General features: G+C 41.3%; 1 protein-coding gene across 2 annotated transcripts in view; it reads right to left on the reverse strand.

Moving 5' to 3' along the window:
- The window catches only part of Aldh18a1 (aldehyde dehydrogenase 18 family member A1), a 41610-nt gene extending 28844 nt beyond the window's left edge, over window positions 1-12766 (reverse strand). The window contains exons 1-3 of one of the 2 annotated variants that reach the window (XM_047554269.1): window positions 12570-12766; window positions 9637-9749; window positions 839-1053 (exon numbers count right to left, since the gene is read on the reverse strand). In XM_047554269.1, the coding sequence (XP_047410225.1) occupies window positions 839-1053; window positions 9637-9721 (300 nt within the window). In that variant the 5' untranslated portion in view covers window positions 9722-9749; window positions 12570-12766. The remainder of the gene's footprint in view (window positions 1-838; window positions 1054-9636; window positions 9750-12569) is intronic. The other variant, XM_047554268.1, reaches the window with a different exon arrangement.
- Between the last annotated feature and the right edge of the window lie 1606 nt (window positions 12767-14372).

A 14372-nucleotide genomic window follows, 5' to 3' on the forward strand; every position in this document is an offset into this window, starting at 1 on the left:
GCAAGAAGCCCTCACCAGGTGTAGTCCCTCGACCTTAGACTTCCCAGCCTCCAGAACCACTGGTCAAATAAATGTGTGTATTACAAATTATCCTGTCTGTGGTATTCTGCTATATTAGCATAAAATGGACTAAGATACTTGTTGATAAATATTTATGGAAATGAACTGATCTGATGGACTCAATCCAGGTGGCACTTTTGGTAACTTCCTGTTACAGTAAATACAAGAAAATTCCATCAAGTTTCAGGTTAGCAGTTTCCTAACACCAATTTCTCAAGAAAGAAGTTTTTGAAAAAGTGAAAATATGATTTTGGAGGACAGAGGCGCGTTGCAGCTACAGAAGAGCTCTGACTTATCTCTGGGATGTCTGGGATGACTGTTTTTTAACTCAAACCAGCAAAACAGAAACAAACAAAAAAAGGAAGTTCCGCATTTATTTATACATGTCCACCTGGGTTCTCAATTCGGAACACATATCAGAGTCACCTGGGAAACTTTAAAAACAGATGCGTGGGCCCCACCCCTGAGATACTTATCAAATGATTAGGAGTGAAGCTCAGGCATCCCCAGGATCGTCAGATGATTCTAACACATCGCTGGATTAAGAATCACTCACACACAGAGCTCCTTACCACTAAGAAGCCTGAAGGATGAAATGCATGGCATCAACTCTATCAGTGACATCTTTTCTTGCCCCAGGATACTCTCTCCTGCTGGCATATATACTGGTTAAATCCAGTGCACCTGAATCAAGATTATTTTTATAAGCAGTTATAGTGAAACCAACAACTTACAGAACCTATTTTGGTTCAGTGGAATTTTCCATCTTGGCCATTACCTGCTCAACAATGGACGCCAGGCGACCCAGTGCCAGGCCACACTCATCCCCTCGGGTCACCACAGCACTGCCGAGTTTCACCACGATTCTCTTGGCATGCTTCAGCTCACTTCGGTGGGCAAAGGACTTGCCATGGGTACGACTGAGGGGTACAGTGATAAAGGGGATGTTGCTCCAAGAACGAACATGTCTGATGGCTGGAGGCTGGACACGATCTGCGGCCGCCGAACAAAGTCGAATGCAGGACAGAAAAAAAGACACAATATAATTCCTCAAGAAAAAGATGTATGCAGTGTTAACCAGCTGAGCCACTAAAAAAAACAGCTTTATCATTATTGAGTGAAACCAGTATGCCAAAAATATACCTAGCATGTTCTTAGCGTAGTGCTGTATGGAGTTTACACTCAGTACGCAGGTCACGGGCAAACACGGCTGATGCAGAGTATAAATGAAACAACATTTCCTGAAGACACATTGGTAAAATACAACAAAAGTCTTACAAAGGCTCAATCTTCTGATCTAGCAATTCTATGTTCATAAATTTATTCTAAGGAATTAAGTCAGAGATGGGAACACACAGTTGTATAAGAAGCTATTTATTAGAATGTCTATTGATATCAAAAATTAGAAGTGGAATAAATGTCCAAAGAAAAGGGGAGAAAGATTAACATTTTTAGAATTTTTGGAAAATGCTCAAGTTATGTGGGTTTCATGTACATATATTTAAATATACAGAAAAAAGATGAGTAAAATAAATCAAAATATTAATATTTCATTTCTTGATGGGGATTATGGGAGATTTAAATTTTCTTCTTCATCCTTTCCTATATATTCCAAATTTATGCAGTAAAAAATGCACTGCTTTCCTAATTAGAAAAATATGCGCTTCTAAAGAAACCACACCACTATAAAGAGGGAGAGTCTGATAAGCAAAGACACTGAAGAGTTGGTAATCAGTACGAATAATAAAAAATCATAACTAATCCACCTACAAGTTTTTACTCTGACACGATAGCAGGAATCCTGAGGTTTGTGACAATGATAAAAGAACCCAGATAAAAGAAACATTGCTTTCTGAAAAAAAGCCACGTTGTATTCAGATAATTTCTTTCTATCCCTTTGTACATCTGCTCCTAAGCATTCTTTTCCTGGCTCTTTTTCCTGCCACACTGTAAAAGATTTCTAAAAGATATCTGCATAGCTGGGTGAGGTGGTGCAGCTTGGGAGGCTGAGGCAGGAGGACTGCGCATTCAAAGTCAGCCTCAGCAACTTGTCAAGGCCTTAAGTAACTCAGTAAGACCCTGTCTCTAAATAAAACACAAAAAAGGGCTGGGGATGTGGTTTAGTGGTCAAGTGGTCCTGAGTTCAATCCCTGGTACCCCCCACCTCACCCCCACCCACATACAAAGATATCTGCATAAAGCCAAAAGTAGAAGAGAGAAAAGTTGAACATCAGGCAAGGAACTCCTTCCCCATTTCTCATGGGCCCAACTCCTCCTATTGGCAGCTTACTAACTTATCTATTCAGCCTTTCTTTCAAATTAACAGTTCCCCATGTATCAGCTGGGAACAATGCCACCAGTTAAAAAGCAATACTTCCCAGACTTTCTTGCTCAGTTATATATGAGCATGTGACTAAATACTGGCTAATGAAATATGTGGGACTTCTAGGAACTTCCCTTCATCCATCCTGCTGCCTGGAACAGGGGTATGAAGGCTGGAGCTCAACCCCATTTGGGACCACAAGAGATCATTAGGAACTGTGAAGAGTAAGGAAAAAGAATCACATCCCAATGACTCCACAGAGCTGCTCTGGCAACACTGGACTGCCCTCCTCCTTATGGCTGCCAGCATCCCTTCAGGAAAAAGACAGAGACATGCACCTCTATCCTGTTGGAGCTGTTGTTATGTGAGTTTCATATAACATACTCCTAATTTAACTGGTCAGAAGGAGAAAGAGTGCACAGGCAGGAGGGTCGAGATTAGGCAGGAGAGGAGATGCCATCAGTAGATGGGGGTGGGGTCCCACAGCAAAGAGATGCCTTAGTGAACTCCCCGAGAGCAAGAAGCAAAAGGAGGTGGGTAACATGGGTTCTCTGTTGGCAGGACTAAACTTCAGGCAATTCCTTACAAAGAGTTCTCTATGCTTCATAATAAGCAATGAATAAATATTCAAATGAATTACTTAAAAAAAACTGTCCCAAGCCACCCTTTGGATCACTGTTCTATAGCTCAACTATTACAGAGTAATTACCCTCACTGAATCAGCATTCTTTACAGACAAATTTCTCTGCCTCTACCTCTATCTCCTGGTCACTAATTCCTTCCCTAACCATCCTCATCCTCATCCTAGGCTGCAACAATGGTAGTAAAGGAGGTGAAAGCTCATTCTCATGGCCTGGAAGGTTGAGTGTGTTCTCCTCCTCCAGCCTCCTTCCACACATATCTAAGAACGAGCAATTTCTTTCTTTCTTTTTTTTTTTTTTTTTTTTATATGTAATTCATTTATTTTATTTTTTAAATTTATTTTTATTCTAAGCAAATGGGATACATGTTGTTTCTGTTTGTACATGGAGTAATACCATTTGCATAATCATACATTTACATAGGGTAATGATGTTTGATTCATTCTGTTGTTTTTTTCCTTCCCCCTCACCCTCCCACCCCTCTTTCCCCTCTATACAGTCCCTCCTTCCTCCATTCTTGCCCCCCTCCCACCCCCCATTATGTGTCATCATCTGCTTATCAGTGAGATCATTTGAAGAACGAGAAATTTCAACAAGGTAGTAAAGAGTCCTTTCTTCCTTCCCTTAAATGATTTAAAAAACTAACTATTTCAGGTTTATGGGGATTCCAGAAAGACTATCTGAACTTTTCCACAGTAGGCTTGCAGGTTTGTTCCTGGTACAAAGCTGTAAGGGCTCTGGCACACTTTCTGGGTACTGTCAAAAGGGTACTGTCATTTCCTGCTGGGGACATCTCTGGGACTAAAGGCCTAGTGTGTTTTTAGGGTACCTACTTTTTATTAGGTTATCAAGATAGGTACCTGCCTCAGTCTTAAGAGATTTCATCTTAAGGGGTGGGGGAAGATCAAATGACCTATCAATCTATCAAGTTTTAAAAGTTGTACCTGTGATGGTTTGGCCTCAGCAACCTGGTAGAGAGAAGGGTGATGGAGGAAGAGTCTTACCTTCCTTGGATCTGACCTAGGGTCTGGACCTAGGATTATCAATGGTGTTTGCAGAGCTCAGAGCTACATTAAGTATCATGTACCCTACAGCTGCTATCAGTTCTAAGCCTACTGGCTATTTGTCTCTCCTGACCACGGCAGAGCTGTTGCCTCCTGAAAGGGTATAAACATGGGTGGGGAAGCCTCATAGGGCATCTCAGGTGCACAGGTGTGGCCAGCAGGTCAGTCCAGGTGATCAAATGGAATCCAGCAGACAAGCTAGCATGAAGAAGACTTCTGACCCATGGCCTCTATCAGCAGAGGAGGTAGGCACAGCTTGGTGCCAGGCAGTCAAGGGTCATTCTGGCTGCAATAACTGGGTTACTATAGATTAGGGATGACAAGGTTTAAAAGGAGATCACAATTATCAGCAAGGTTTCAAAAAGATAAAAACTCAGTCAAGTCCAGGGGGTCCTAACACCAAGGAGAGCTTCATGTGACCCAGGGATTCTTGGGTTTCCTGTTGAACAACACTGTTTACCTTCCCAGATTGAATCTACCTTTCTTGGGGAATTTTTTTCTTAAAATATTCTACAGTGTATTATACTTTTTAGGGCTCACACAGAGACCTGAGAAGGACTTGGTTAGGAAAATTCAAGGCTTCTGGATGAATCATCCTTTCTTTTTTTTTTTTTTTTTTGCGGTGCTGGGGATCAAACCCAGGTCCCTGTGCTTGAAAGGCAAGCACATTACCAACTGAGCCATCTCTCCAGCCGCTCCTTTCTCATCTTTTAAGGAACCTGTAGGCTTTAAGTCCCAAAGAAAATCTGTTTCCCCAGCAGGTCTGAGGGGATAGCAAGGTGTGTGTGTGTGTGTGTGTGTGTGTGTGTGTGTGTGTGTGTGTGTACTTGCATGTGTGTGGTGGGAGGAGGGGTATCCAAATTCCTCAGGAGTACCATGGATTATACTCCAAGGGATGAGGAACCCCTAGTTCTTCATCAGAGCCCTCGTGTTAACAACTGGTGAAGTTGTCTTCCAGACCTTAGTTAGGAACCCCGCCATGACTGCTCTCTCCCTGGTCTTCCACTTCCTTCTATGATTTTCTGCAAGTATCTTCCCACCTTGCCTTTCTTATTTCTCCTGTGCTTGTCTGCTCATCATGTTAAGTGAACACAGGGTTTCAGGGTCAGAAAAATCTGGATATAAAGGTCTAGAAATCTAGGGACAAGATCAGAAAGTATCTCCTTCACTAGCTCAGGTACCCATCAACAGATGCATGGATAAAGAAAATGTGGTCTATATACACAATGGAGCTTTACTTAGCCATAAAGGAGGATGAAATTATGTCATTTGCTGGTACATGGGTGGAAATGGAAAGTATGATGCTAAGTGAAATAAGCCAGACTCAGAAGTCAAAGGTCAAATATTTTCTCATATGTGGAAGGTAGAGAATGGTTGGGTGCGGGGAGGGAGAGAGATAAAGAGAGGGAGAGAGAGAAAGAAAAGGAATAAAAAAAGAATCTCATAAAAACAGAAGGGAAACCAATAGAGTAGAGAAAGAGGATTGGGGGGAGAGAGGCGTAGGGGGTGTAGGGAAGTACTGGAAAATGAAATCAGCCAAATTATGCTATGTCCATGTATGAGTGTACCACAATAAATCCTGCTTTTTAATATATGTATATATATTTATAATGTATTAATTAAAATAATAATAATAGAAGGGAGATTATTAGAATAGAGCAAGTAGATCACGGTGAGGGAGAAGAAAACACTAGGTAATGAGACTGATCAAATTATGTTATGGGCATGTATGAATATGGCATACTGAATCCCACTGTTACGTAAAATTATGATACACAATAAAAATTTAGAAAGTGTTTTCCTCTAAAAATGAGGCTAATGAGATTAATAACATCAACAACAAAAATACTGAAATCAACACTTACTATATACCATGAACTGTACTAAGTAGTCATATATAAGCTATACACAGGCAGAGGCTGTAAAAAGGACACGCGAAGGCTCCGCAGCCAGAATGCCTGAGTTGGAATTGCAATCCCTCTGCTTGCTGCTACTTTACCTATCTCATGAGACTGTTATGGGGGATGAAATGAGTTCAGGCATAAACAGGGATCTAATACTTCCACAGTAATATTAACATAGCTATATAATAATAATATTAACCTACAGCTAATATTAATATAGCTGGCATTATAAGAAAGTATTAGATGTCATCATTACCATCTGACTGAATTCTTATGCATAAGTTAGTTGTTATTATTATTCCCATTTCATAAAAAAGGAAACGTAGACCCAGAGAAATTGAGTGACTTATCAATATTACCGGATTATAAAAGTGGCCATACTGCTTTGCAGGTTCTCTCATCAACAGGTGGAATCTATATTCCCACTCCTTGAATCTGGGCTGGCTCTGTGACTTTCTCTGCAGAAGGAACACTATAAATTATGAGCTTATGCCTTAAGAGGTCTCACAGCTTCCATACATGATGTTCTTGGGAATCCACACACATCATATGAAAAAGACAGACACTCTGCTGGAGGTGGGAGACTACATGGAACAGAGGTGACCTGTCATCCCAGTGAGACATCCCTAGTCCTTAGCAATCAGACCTGAGCCATTCCAAGACCCGGCACAGTCTCTGATAGCTGAGCCCAGTCCACAAGGCTAGCCCACAGCACTCAAGAGACAGTTATCATTTTAAGTCACCAAGTGACTTAATTTGCAAGCACTGTAGACTGTTTTCGTGTTGGGAAGCCTGCTCTAAGATTCTAAACTTTTAACCCTTCCACTCCTCTTCATGTGAATGGGAGACTGAGATTTTCTGGAAGATATGGACCAAGTCATTTTGCTGTGAGATGGACTACTCATCACGTTTGGGTGGTATCAAGGAGGCAGTAAACTCAAAACATCAGACACTGCCCTCTGACAAGTGATGCTAGAACTGGATATCCACAGGCTAAAAAATGAACCTTGACCTACACTTCACACCTTATACAAAAATAACTCATATGGACCAAGAACTTAAATATAAAATGTGAAACTATAAAGTTTTTAGAAAAAGCAGAGGACAAAATCTTCAGGATTTAAGGCTGTATATAAATGTTCTTAGACTTGACCCCAAAAGTATAACCCACAAAAAGGAAAACTGAAAAACTGAACCTCATCCAAATAAACTTTCTTCAGTGAAAGGCCCTGTTAAGAAAATGAAATGATAGGATAAGAAATAGGGAGAAGATATTTGCAAACCACATATCTGACAAAGAATTAGTACCTAAAAGATACAAAGAATTCTCAAAATTCAGCTGGAGAAAAACCAAAAAAATTCATTTACAAATGAGCAAGACATGAAAAAACATTTCACTGAAGAGGATACATAATTGGTAAATGAGTGTGTGAAAAGATACTCACCACTAGTCATAGGGAAAGCAAGTTTAAGCTACCATGTGATAACATCATACATCTATCAAAATAGCTAAAATAAAAGTGACAATATCAAATGCTGATGAAATGCAGATAAAGTGGGTACCTCATATATTACTAGTGGGAATGTAAAATAGTTCAGTTACTCTGCAAAATCAGTTTGACAGTTTCTGGTAAAACTAAACATGCAACTATCATCAGACCCAGCAAGTGCATACTTTGGGGCATTTATCCCAGAGAAATGAAAACTATTCACACAAAATCCTATACACAAATGTTCAAAGCAGTCTCATTCGAAATGGCACACCCCTCAAAAAAAGTAATGACCTAGATGTCCTCTAATGGGTGAATGGTTACACTCTGATACACCCATAATATTAAAAGCTAAATAGAACAAAAAAATTGAGACTAAAAAAAAAAAAAAAAAGATATTCACTATTAAAAGTATTAAAAGGAAAAAAAGTGGAAAAAGAACAAGCATAATCACATTTAAAATAGTGAGTGTTTATAGATAGATAGTCTGGAAGTTTATATTCCTAAATAGTAATAATAGATATTTCCATAATGTGAATGTATGATTGGCAAAAAATTTATAATTTTAAATGCTTTGTACTTCCTAAATTTTTGGTAATGAACATAACAATAATAAGAAATTAAGATGTTGTCATTTTTTTAAAAACTATACCATGGTAGAGATTCATTTATATGAGATATTGTACTGATATGGGAAAATGCTTTTTATCTAACTATAAAAAGCAGATTGCCAAATACTATTTGTGGAATCAATTGCATATCAAAAAAATGTTATATATGTGTGTGTGTATACAGAAAGGTGGGGAGGCGGAGAGAGAGAGAGAGAAAGAAAAAGTGAAAATGTATTATAAAGACTTTTTCAGGACTGGCTGTACAGCTCAGTGGTAGACCACTTGCCTAGCATGTGTGAGGTCTTTGGTTGATTTCCAGCCTGGCACAGGAAAAAAAAAGAGACTTTATCAAAATGTTGACTATGGTTCTCTTAGGGCAGTGGCACTATGAATTCTTTTTCTTTGAATTTTTCTGTGTTTTCCAAATTTTCTGCATTAAAAAGCTAAACTTCAAAAAGAAAAAGAGGCTATGTCTCCCTCTGCAGGTAGTCTATGTGTATACTCCTTTGAGTGCATATTCCTTGCTTTACCCCAATGGTACACCTCTTTTGAGATTGTCCCTATTCTTCCTTGAATGTGTATCTCCTTTCCTAAATAAACCTCTGCCTATCCCCTTGAAAAGAAGAATAAATAAAAAATAAAAAGCAGTATTGCTAATTTTTAAATTATGAATTAAATAGAAAAGTATACTTTAACAATAAAATTACAGAGTGAAAACTTTGTTAAATAAAAATTACAGAAGACATTGTTTTGGACTAAGCTCCTGCACTGGACTACCACAGACCAGAATAAAAATCAAAATAGAGCCACCCCATACTAAAGCTCCACATCTTGACTCTCCAAGAAAGGAAAAGATAGCCAAATTTCCCAAACAGACCAATGTCATGGTTACTGAAAGCTCAGTCCTTGTCTTTCATTCCAATCCAATAATAAGGACACAGTTTTAAGAAAAAGGAAAAAGAAGTTTTACTGCTTTGCTAGCAAAGGAGAAATATAGGGGACACCCGTCCCAGAGGCTGTGATTCTTCCCTTCAGCAGGAATAGAGGTGCTTTTAAAAGAGGTGATTCAAAGGCTACATTTCACATGTTCTCTGTTGGAATTGTAATTTGCTTGTTAATTTGGGGTATAGTCATTTCTGAGATCTTCTGGTACCATCCCCAAAGTCTGGATTACTTCATTCCTATGGTAGGTGTGTACTTAAAGGCAGCTAAATCTGCCTAGAATGGGGAAAAAAGGAAATCCCATTTCCCCAGAGACTAGGGAGAGGGAGGGATTAGGGAGGAGCAGGGAGAGAGGAAGAGAAAGAATCATGTCCATTTCAAAAATAAGTTGCAGTGGAAGAGCAGTAAGGACTATATTCAAAGCATAAAGTGACCACTGTTACATCATGACAGTGAAGTTTCCTCTGCTTAAATCCTTTCATTTAGATCAGTAATAATGTCAACTGAGATCTTAAAAAACAAACAAACAAACAAACAAAACCAACTTGTGTGAAAAATACTTTGACCACCACATCCCCACATACTCATCAGTGGTACATACGAGATCTGGAGACAGCTGTGGACTTGACCCAGTGCAGGAGATGGTTGAAGGGCTGGAACCTAGAGTGGTAAACTTGACTCAACATGCTGAGAGGTGGTCACTAATCCAAGTATCTGCAGAATGCAATTTTTAAAATGTGAATAATGAAAAATACTGGACAATTCATTTTATTTTCCTCCATTTCCCCATACTCTTTGAGTAAAAATTTGACCCTTATGCTCTGAACTCCTCTGTATTAGAGTATCTCCTACCTCACTTCTCTCTGTATTAGAGAAGAGAGAAGGGACAAATGGTTCCCTCTCAAACCCCAGCCCTTCCTTTTCCAGTACCACCTTATTTTTTATGTAAGCAAACAGTAATTTATGACTATGAATATTCTGAGTGATGAAAAAGCTTTAAGGTACAATGTTGAGAGATTGATACTAGATCTTCATTATAATCCTTACACTGTTGGAGGGTCTCTAATAGATAAGCAAATCCAGCATCCTAGAATGGACATGTCCTGCCACCACCTACCAATCAAACATGGAAATTCACATATATGAAATGTCAGTTTGATTCTTTTCAGTCACAAAAGAAATGAAAGGTCAGAGGCTGCAGCCACATATTTCTTACTGTTGCCCACAGGAATCTAAAGCAACACTGCATTCCTGGAAGGGAGTGGGAGGGGGCAACGCTTGTAACTGGGTAACATTTTAAATGAGCACATCTCATGAGGATGAATGAGTACATGACTAGACATCTCAGCATTGGGGACAAGGTGAATATGGGCATTTTCCCACCCTGGTCAAACTTGAGGCTTCAAAAAGTTTAATTCTAAAACAATAAATGAACAAAAAACCCAGGGAACTTCTTCCCATATGTACAAGATAAAGAAGCCATTCATTATTGCAGCTCTTATTATGTTACAGGGACATTGCTGTTTTCCTAAGGTAAGAAAAACCTTGAACTTTCTTTGCCAGTAGGCTCCCCTTTAACTTATGTTCTATAGATTGGTGGGTATATTCCAAATAAATGTGCATCAAAAAAACAGGATTTAGACCCATAGTGAAGAAAGGTAAGGAATGGCATGTATTGCTCTACAATTTATACTGTAAAAAGGCACAGAAGTGGGAGAGAGATGTGCAGGATACATCTGCTATAAAACACATAGCATTTGGTAGGCAACTGAAAATGTGAAGTGATCTCTACTGACTTCTGTTTCTATATAATCCTGAAGTATGATTTGAGCCCACAATCTGTTTGCCTCTATATAAATTCCTTCAATAAGGTTTACTAAAGAAATAGTTATTGGTGAGTTCTCCAAAATACCTGTGAAGAGCCAAAGGGTTAAAAAAAAAATCAATCAATGGTAACACTAAATTCTAGGTCTACCTCCTTCATGAAACCTTCCCCAGCAACTCTAGCATTCCATGTTGAATTTAACCCTCCAGATTAGCTTTTCTCAATTTACCACTGTCAACCAGGTAAATAGGATGGGAACTTGGACTTTCAAAGTGAACAGGTTTGGGTTCCAGCTCTGTAGGTGTGAGCTGGTGCTTTTTGGAGGGTACTTAATTTTAAGCCTTAATTTCCTAGTAAAATTCTTTTGTAAATAAGAGACAGTAATAGTTACAATGAGATAATGCATGGAAAGTACTTGATCATCACAGATGACCAATAAATGTCACTCTTCCTCTTCCTATCTTTTAGGCACTAACATGTCTCCCAAACTTTTCAGCTTTCATTTTCTTCAGGACCCATCATAGGCACAAAGAAGTCAATAGTCACTGATGGATATGATGACACACATTATTTGCAGACTGTTTACCCCTCTTTTATCAAAGGTACCTGCAATCTCTGAATGTTTAAGGTCTACTAATATACCCATTGAGGACTGACCTAGAAACCAGGCCACCTGGCCTATTCCCTTGTACCACTTTTCTCCAGTTGTGATCCCCGATTGCCATGGACTAGCAATCCTGCTAGAATTGATCACTCCTCAAAAAGCAGACAGCTGATCCCAGGGAACAAAGGGTGTGTGTGTGTGTATATCTGTCTGCGCAGTGTCTAGACTCACTGTCATCAGGTGGAAAAGTTTCCATGTTTTTTTGCCTGAGGACATTTCTCAAGTACCTCTCTACACATTCTAAACAGAATGCCCTTATCTTACTGATGTAGACAGAGAAATGAACTTCAGTCCCAACAAACTTCACCCAAGAAACACATGCTCAGTACATGGCTCACCACTACACAAAGGCAAAGGCCCAAAGATAAAAAATCTCACCACCTCAAGGGCAGGGGATAATGACAAGGGAAGGGGTAAGGTATGTGGGGTGGGTGTGGGGAATTCGGGTGTGACCCAACGAGTTAGAAAGGATCAATCACACGCCATATGCCATATTGCAAAAGGCTGTTTTGAGCTAATCCCCCGCTCAGGAGATGTTCAGGAATGCCCAGTGGGCCCACTGCGAACTGCAGACACAGGCCCCTGACAGTGGCCTGTTACAAACCTGGTATACTACAATCGCCAGCCAGGTGCAGTGGAAACTGCTTCCGGACTCTGGGGCTGAGAAGGGGCTTGCAGATTCGTCTAGCCCAGTACTCATTTTTCTGTCTACATCAGTAGAGGCTGGAGGGTCCACAGGCATCCCTAAAACTCAGGTCTCCCTCCGCACCCCCCCCCAACGCCCCGCCTCCAGCATATGGAAGCGTGCGCGAGCCCTGCAGCGCGCTCTTGGCGACCCAGCGACAGAGCCATCTCTTGGTCCGCGCCCACAAGCACGAGCCCGCCGACCCCGGCCTGGACGCCGGGCCTCAGTCCCCGCCGGGGCCGCGCCCCCATCCCCCGGGTGGCCCGCGGCGGTGCACGCACACTCCTCCCGCCTCGGCCAGGTGCGCCTTCGCCTCCGCAGAGACGCTGGTGCCTGCGGTCCCCGCAGCTCGTTGCGTACCTGCTTGGTCCAGGCCGCCCGGCCCGCACTCCCGCGGAGCTGATTCTGCCCCACGCTCCTTCTCCTTTTTCTTCCGTCTGCGTCCCGCACGATAACGTTACGTCAGCAGCGTTGGAGCAAACCCCGGCCGCGGGGCCTCCGCTGTTGACGTAGCGTGACAGGCCACCCTGGAGCTGCGCTGCGGCAACCGCGTAGGCGCCTTCCGAGAATCCGGCCGGCGCTCCACGTGGCGGATCCCGCCCCCCCTGCCAGCTCCAGGCCCCGGCAGACGCGGGCGGTGGTGGGCGGGGCTCCAGGCGCCGGTGATCGTCCACGTCCTCCCAGAGGGATGGGGCTCCGAACTGTCAAGAGCAGCCCAGCCAGCCCTTCCAGAGAGGTGGAAGGGGTGCTTGGCATCCTCAGCTACGGGTAAATTTCGTAAGGTGTGCTTATCAGTATTGATCGTTTATATCCCACGCTTACCTTGGAAATAGTTCGGACCAATTTACAAAGCGGCCAGGCAAAGTTTGTTTAAATGGGTAAAATTTGGCACTACAACCAAATGATTTGCCACCTAAGTAATTGGACGTTTTCCTGTTAGTGTCAGCCTATTTCTTTCAGCAAAGGTAGAGGTAAGAATATTGCATATTCTAATGATTGGAATTATTCCAAAAGTGAAAGCAGATCTACCCTTAAAATCAGAGTACAGGGTTTCTCCCTCTTTTCCTACCTGCTGTGCTCTCTTCAGAGGACATGTCCCTGCATAGTTGAGGGGGATGTTTGACTGGAGGTTGATGCCTATGCTTTTATAGTCCTGACAATAAGGCTGAATCTGTTTACTTCATTTTTTGATTCATTAAACACTGGCTACTTCTATCATCTCAATTCATTCCCCCAAATTTCATATGCTGGAAACTTAACCCTCCATGCAGCAGTATTGGGAGCTGAAATCTAATGGGAATTTTTAGGTTAGGAGGGATCTGCACTCATAAATTGGTTAAAGGCATTGTAAGTAAGGTTTGCAGGAGTGAGTTTGCCCGCTTCCGATCTTCAACCATGCTAGGTGACACCCTGGCCTGTCTTTCTTCATTCTACCATGTGAGGACAAATAAGAAATTCCTAACCAGATTTGAATTTGGACTTTGAATTTGGACTTTCCTGCCTCCAGAGCTGTGAGAAATCAATTTCCACTTTAAAAAAATAAAATTCCCAGTCTTTGGTATTCTTTTATGGCTGCACAAAATGGACTGACAGCTACTTTATTTGCCAGGCATTCCCCTAGGTGTTGAGGAAAACATTGTCCCCTACTTTAGATGAGTTCACTTGCCTTGTGGGAGAGATGTATGTACAAGCAAATCATTATAGCACAATGTGATAAACACTAGAGAAGCAGGTGCCCAGAGATTCAGGTATGGCTTTTTAAAAAGTTGTCATTTGAACTGTGCTTTGAAAGACAAGAAGTAAGTAGTTCACCTAGAAGAGAAAAGTGGAACATGAATATAAGAAAGAGAAATGGAATATGCAGGAGCACTCTGTGAGAAGAGACTGCATGTGGGATGTGACAGAAGAGATCTGGCAGGGAGCCCACCTTGCAAATGGTTTTTCTGTGCTATGTTAAAGATTCTGAATGTTTTGGTCCTCAGAGACAGAGAGTCAAAACTTTCAAAGTGTTTGAATGATATGATCAGATTTGTTTCAGAAATCAGTAAGAGGGGGTGGAAGCTGCAAGTTTGATTAACCTATTGCCAAGGCCCAGGGAAGAAATGATGACTGGACAAAAGGCCCCAGTAGTGGGTGTGGGAACAAAAAGAAAGGAGAACTGAT

Source organism: Sciurus carolinensis, chromosome 5, assembly GCF_902686445.1.
Source record: "Sciurus carolinensis chromosome 5, mSciCar1.2, whole genome shotgun sequence".
In the NCBI taxonomy this organism is placed as follows: domain Eukaryota; kingdom Metazoa; phylum Chordata; class Mammalia; order Rodentia; family Sciuridae; genus Sciurus; species Sciurus carolinensis.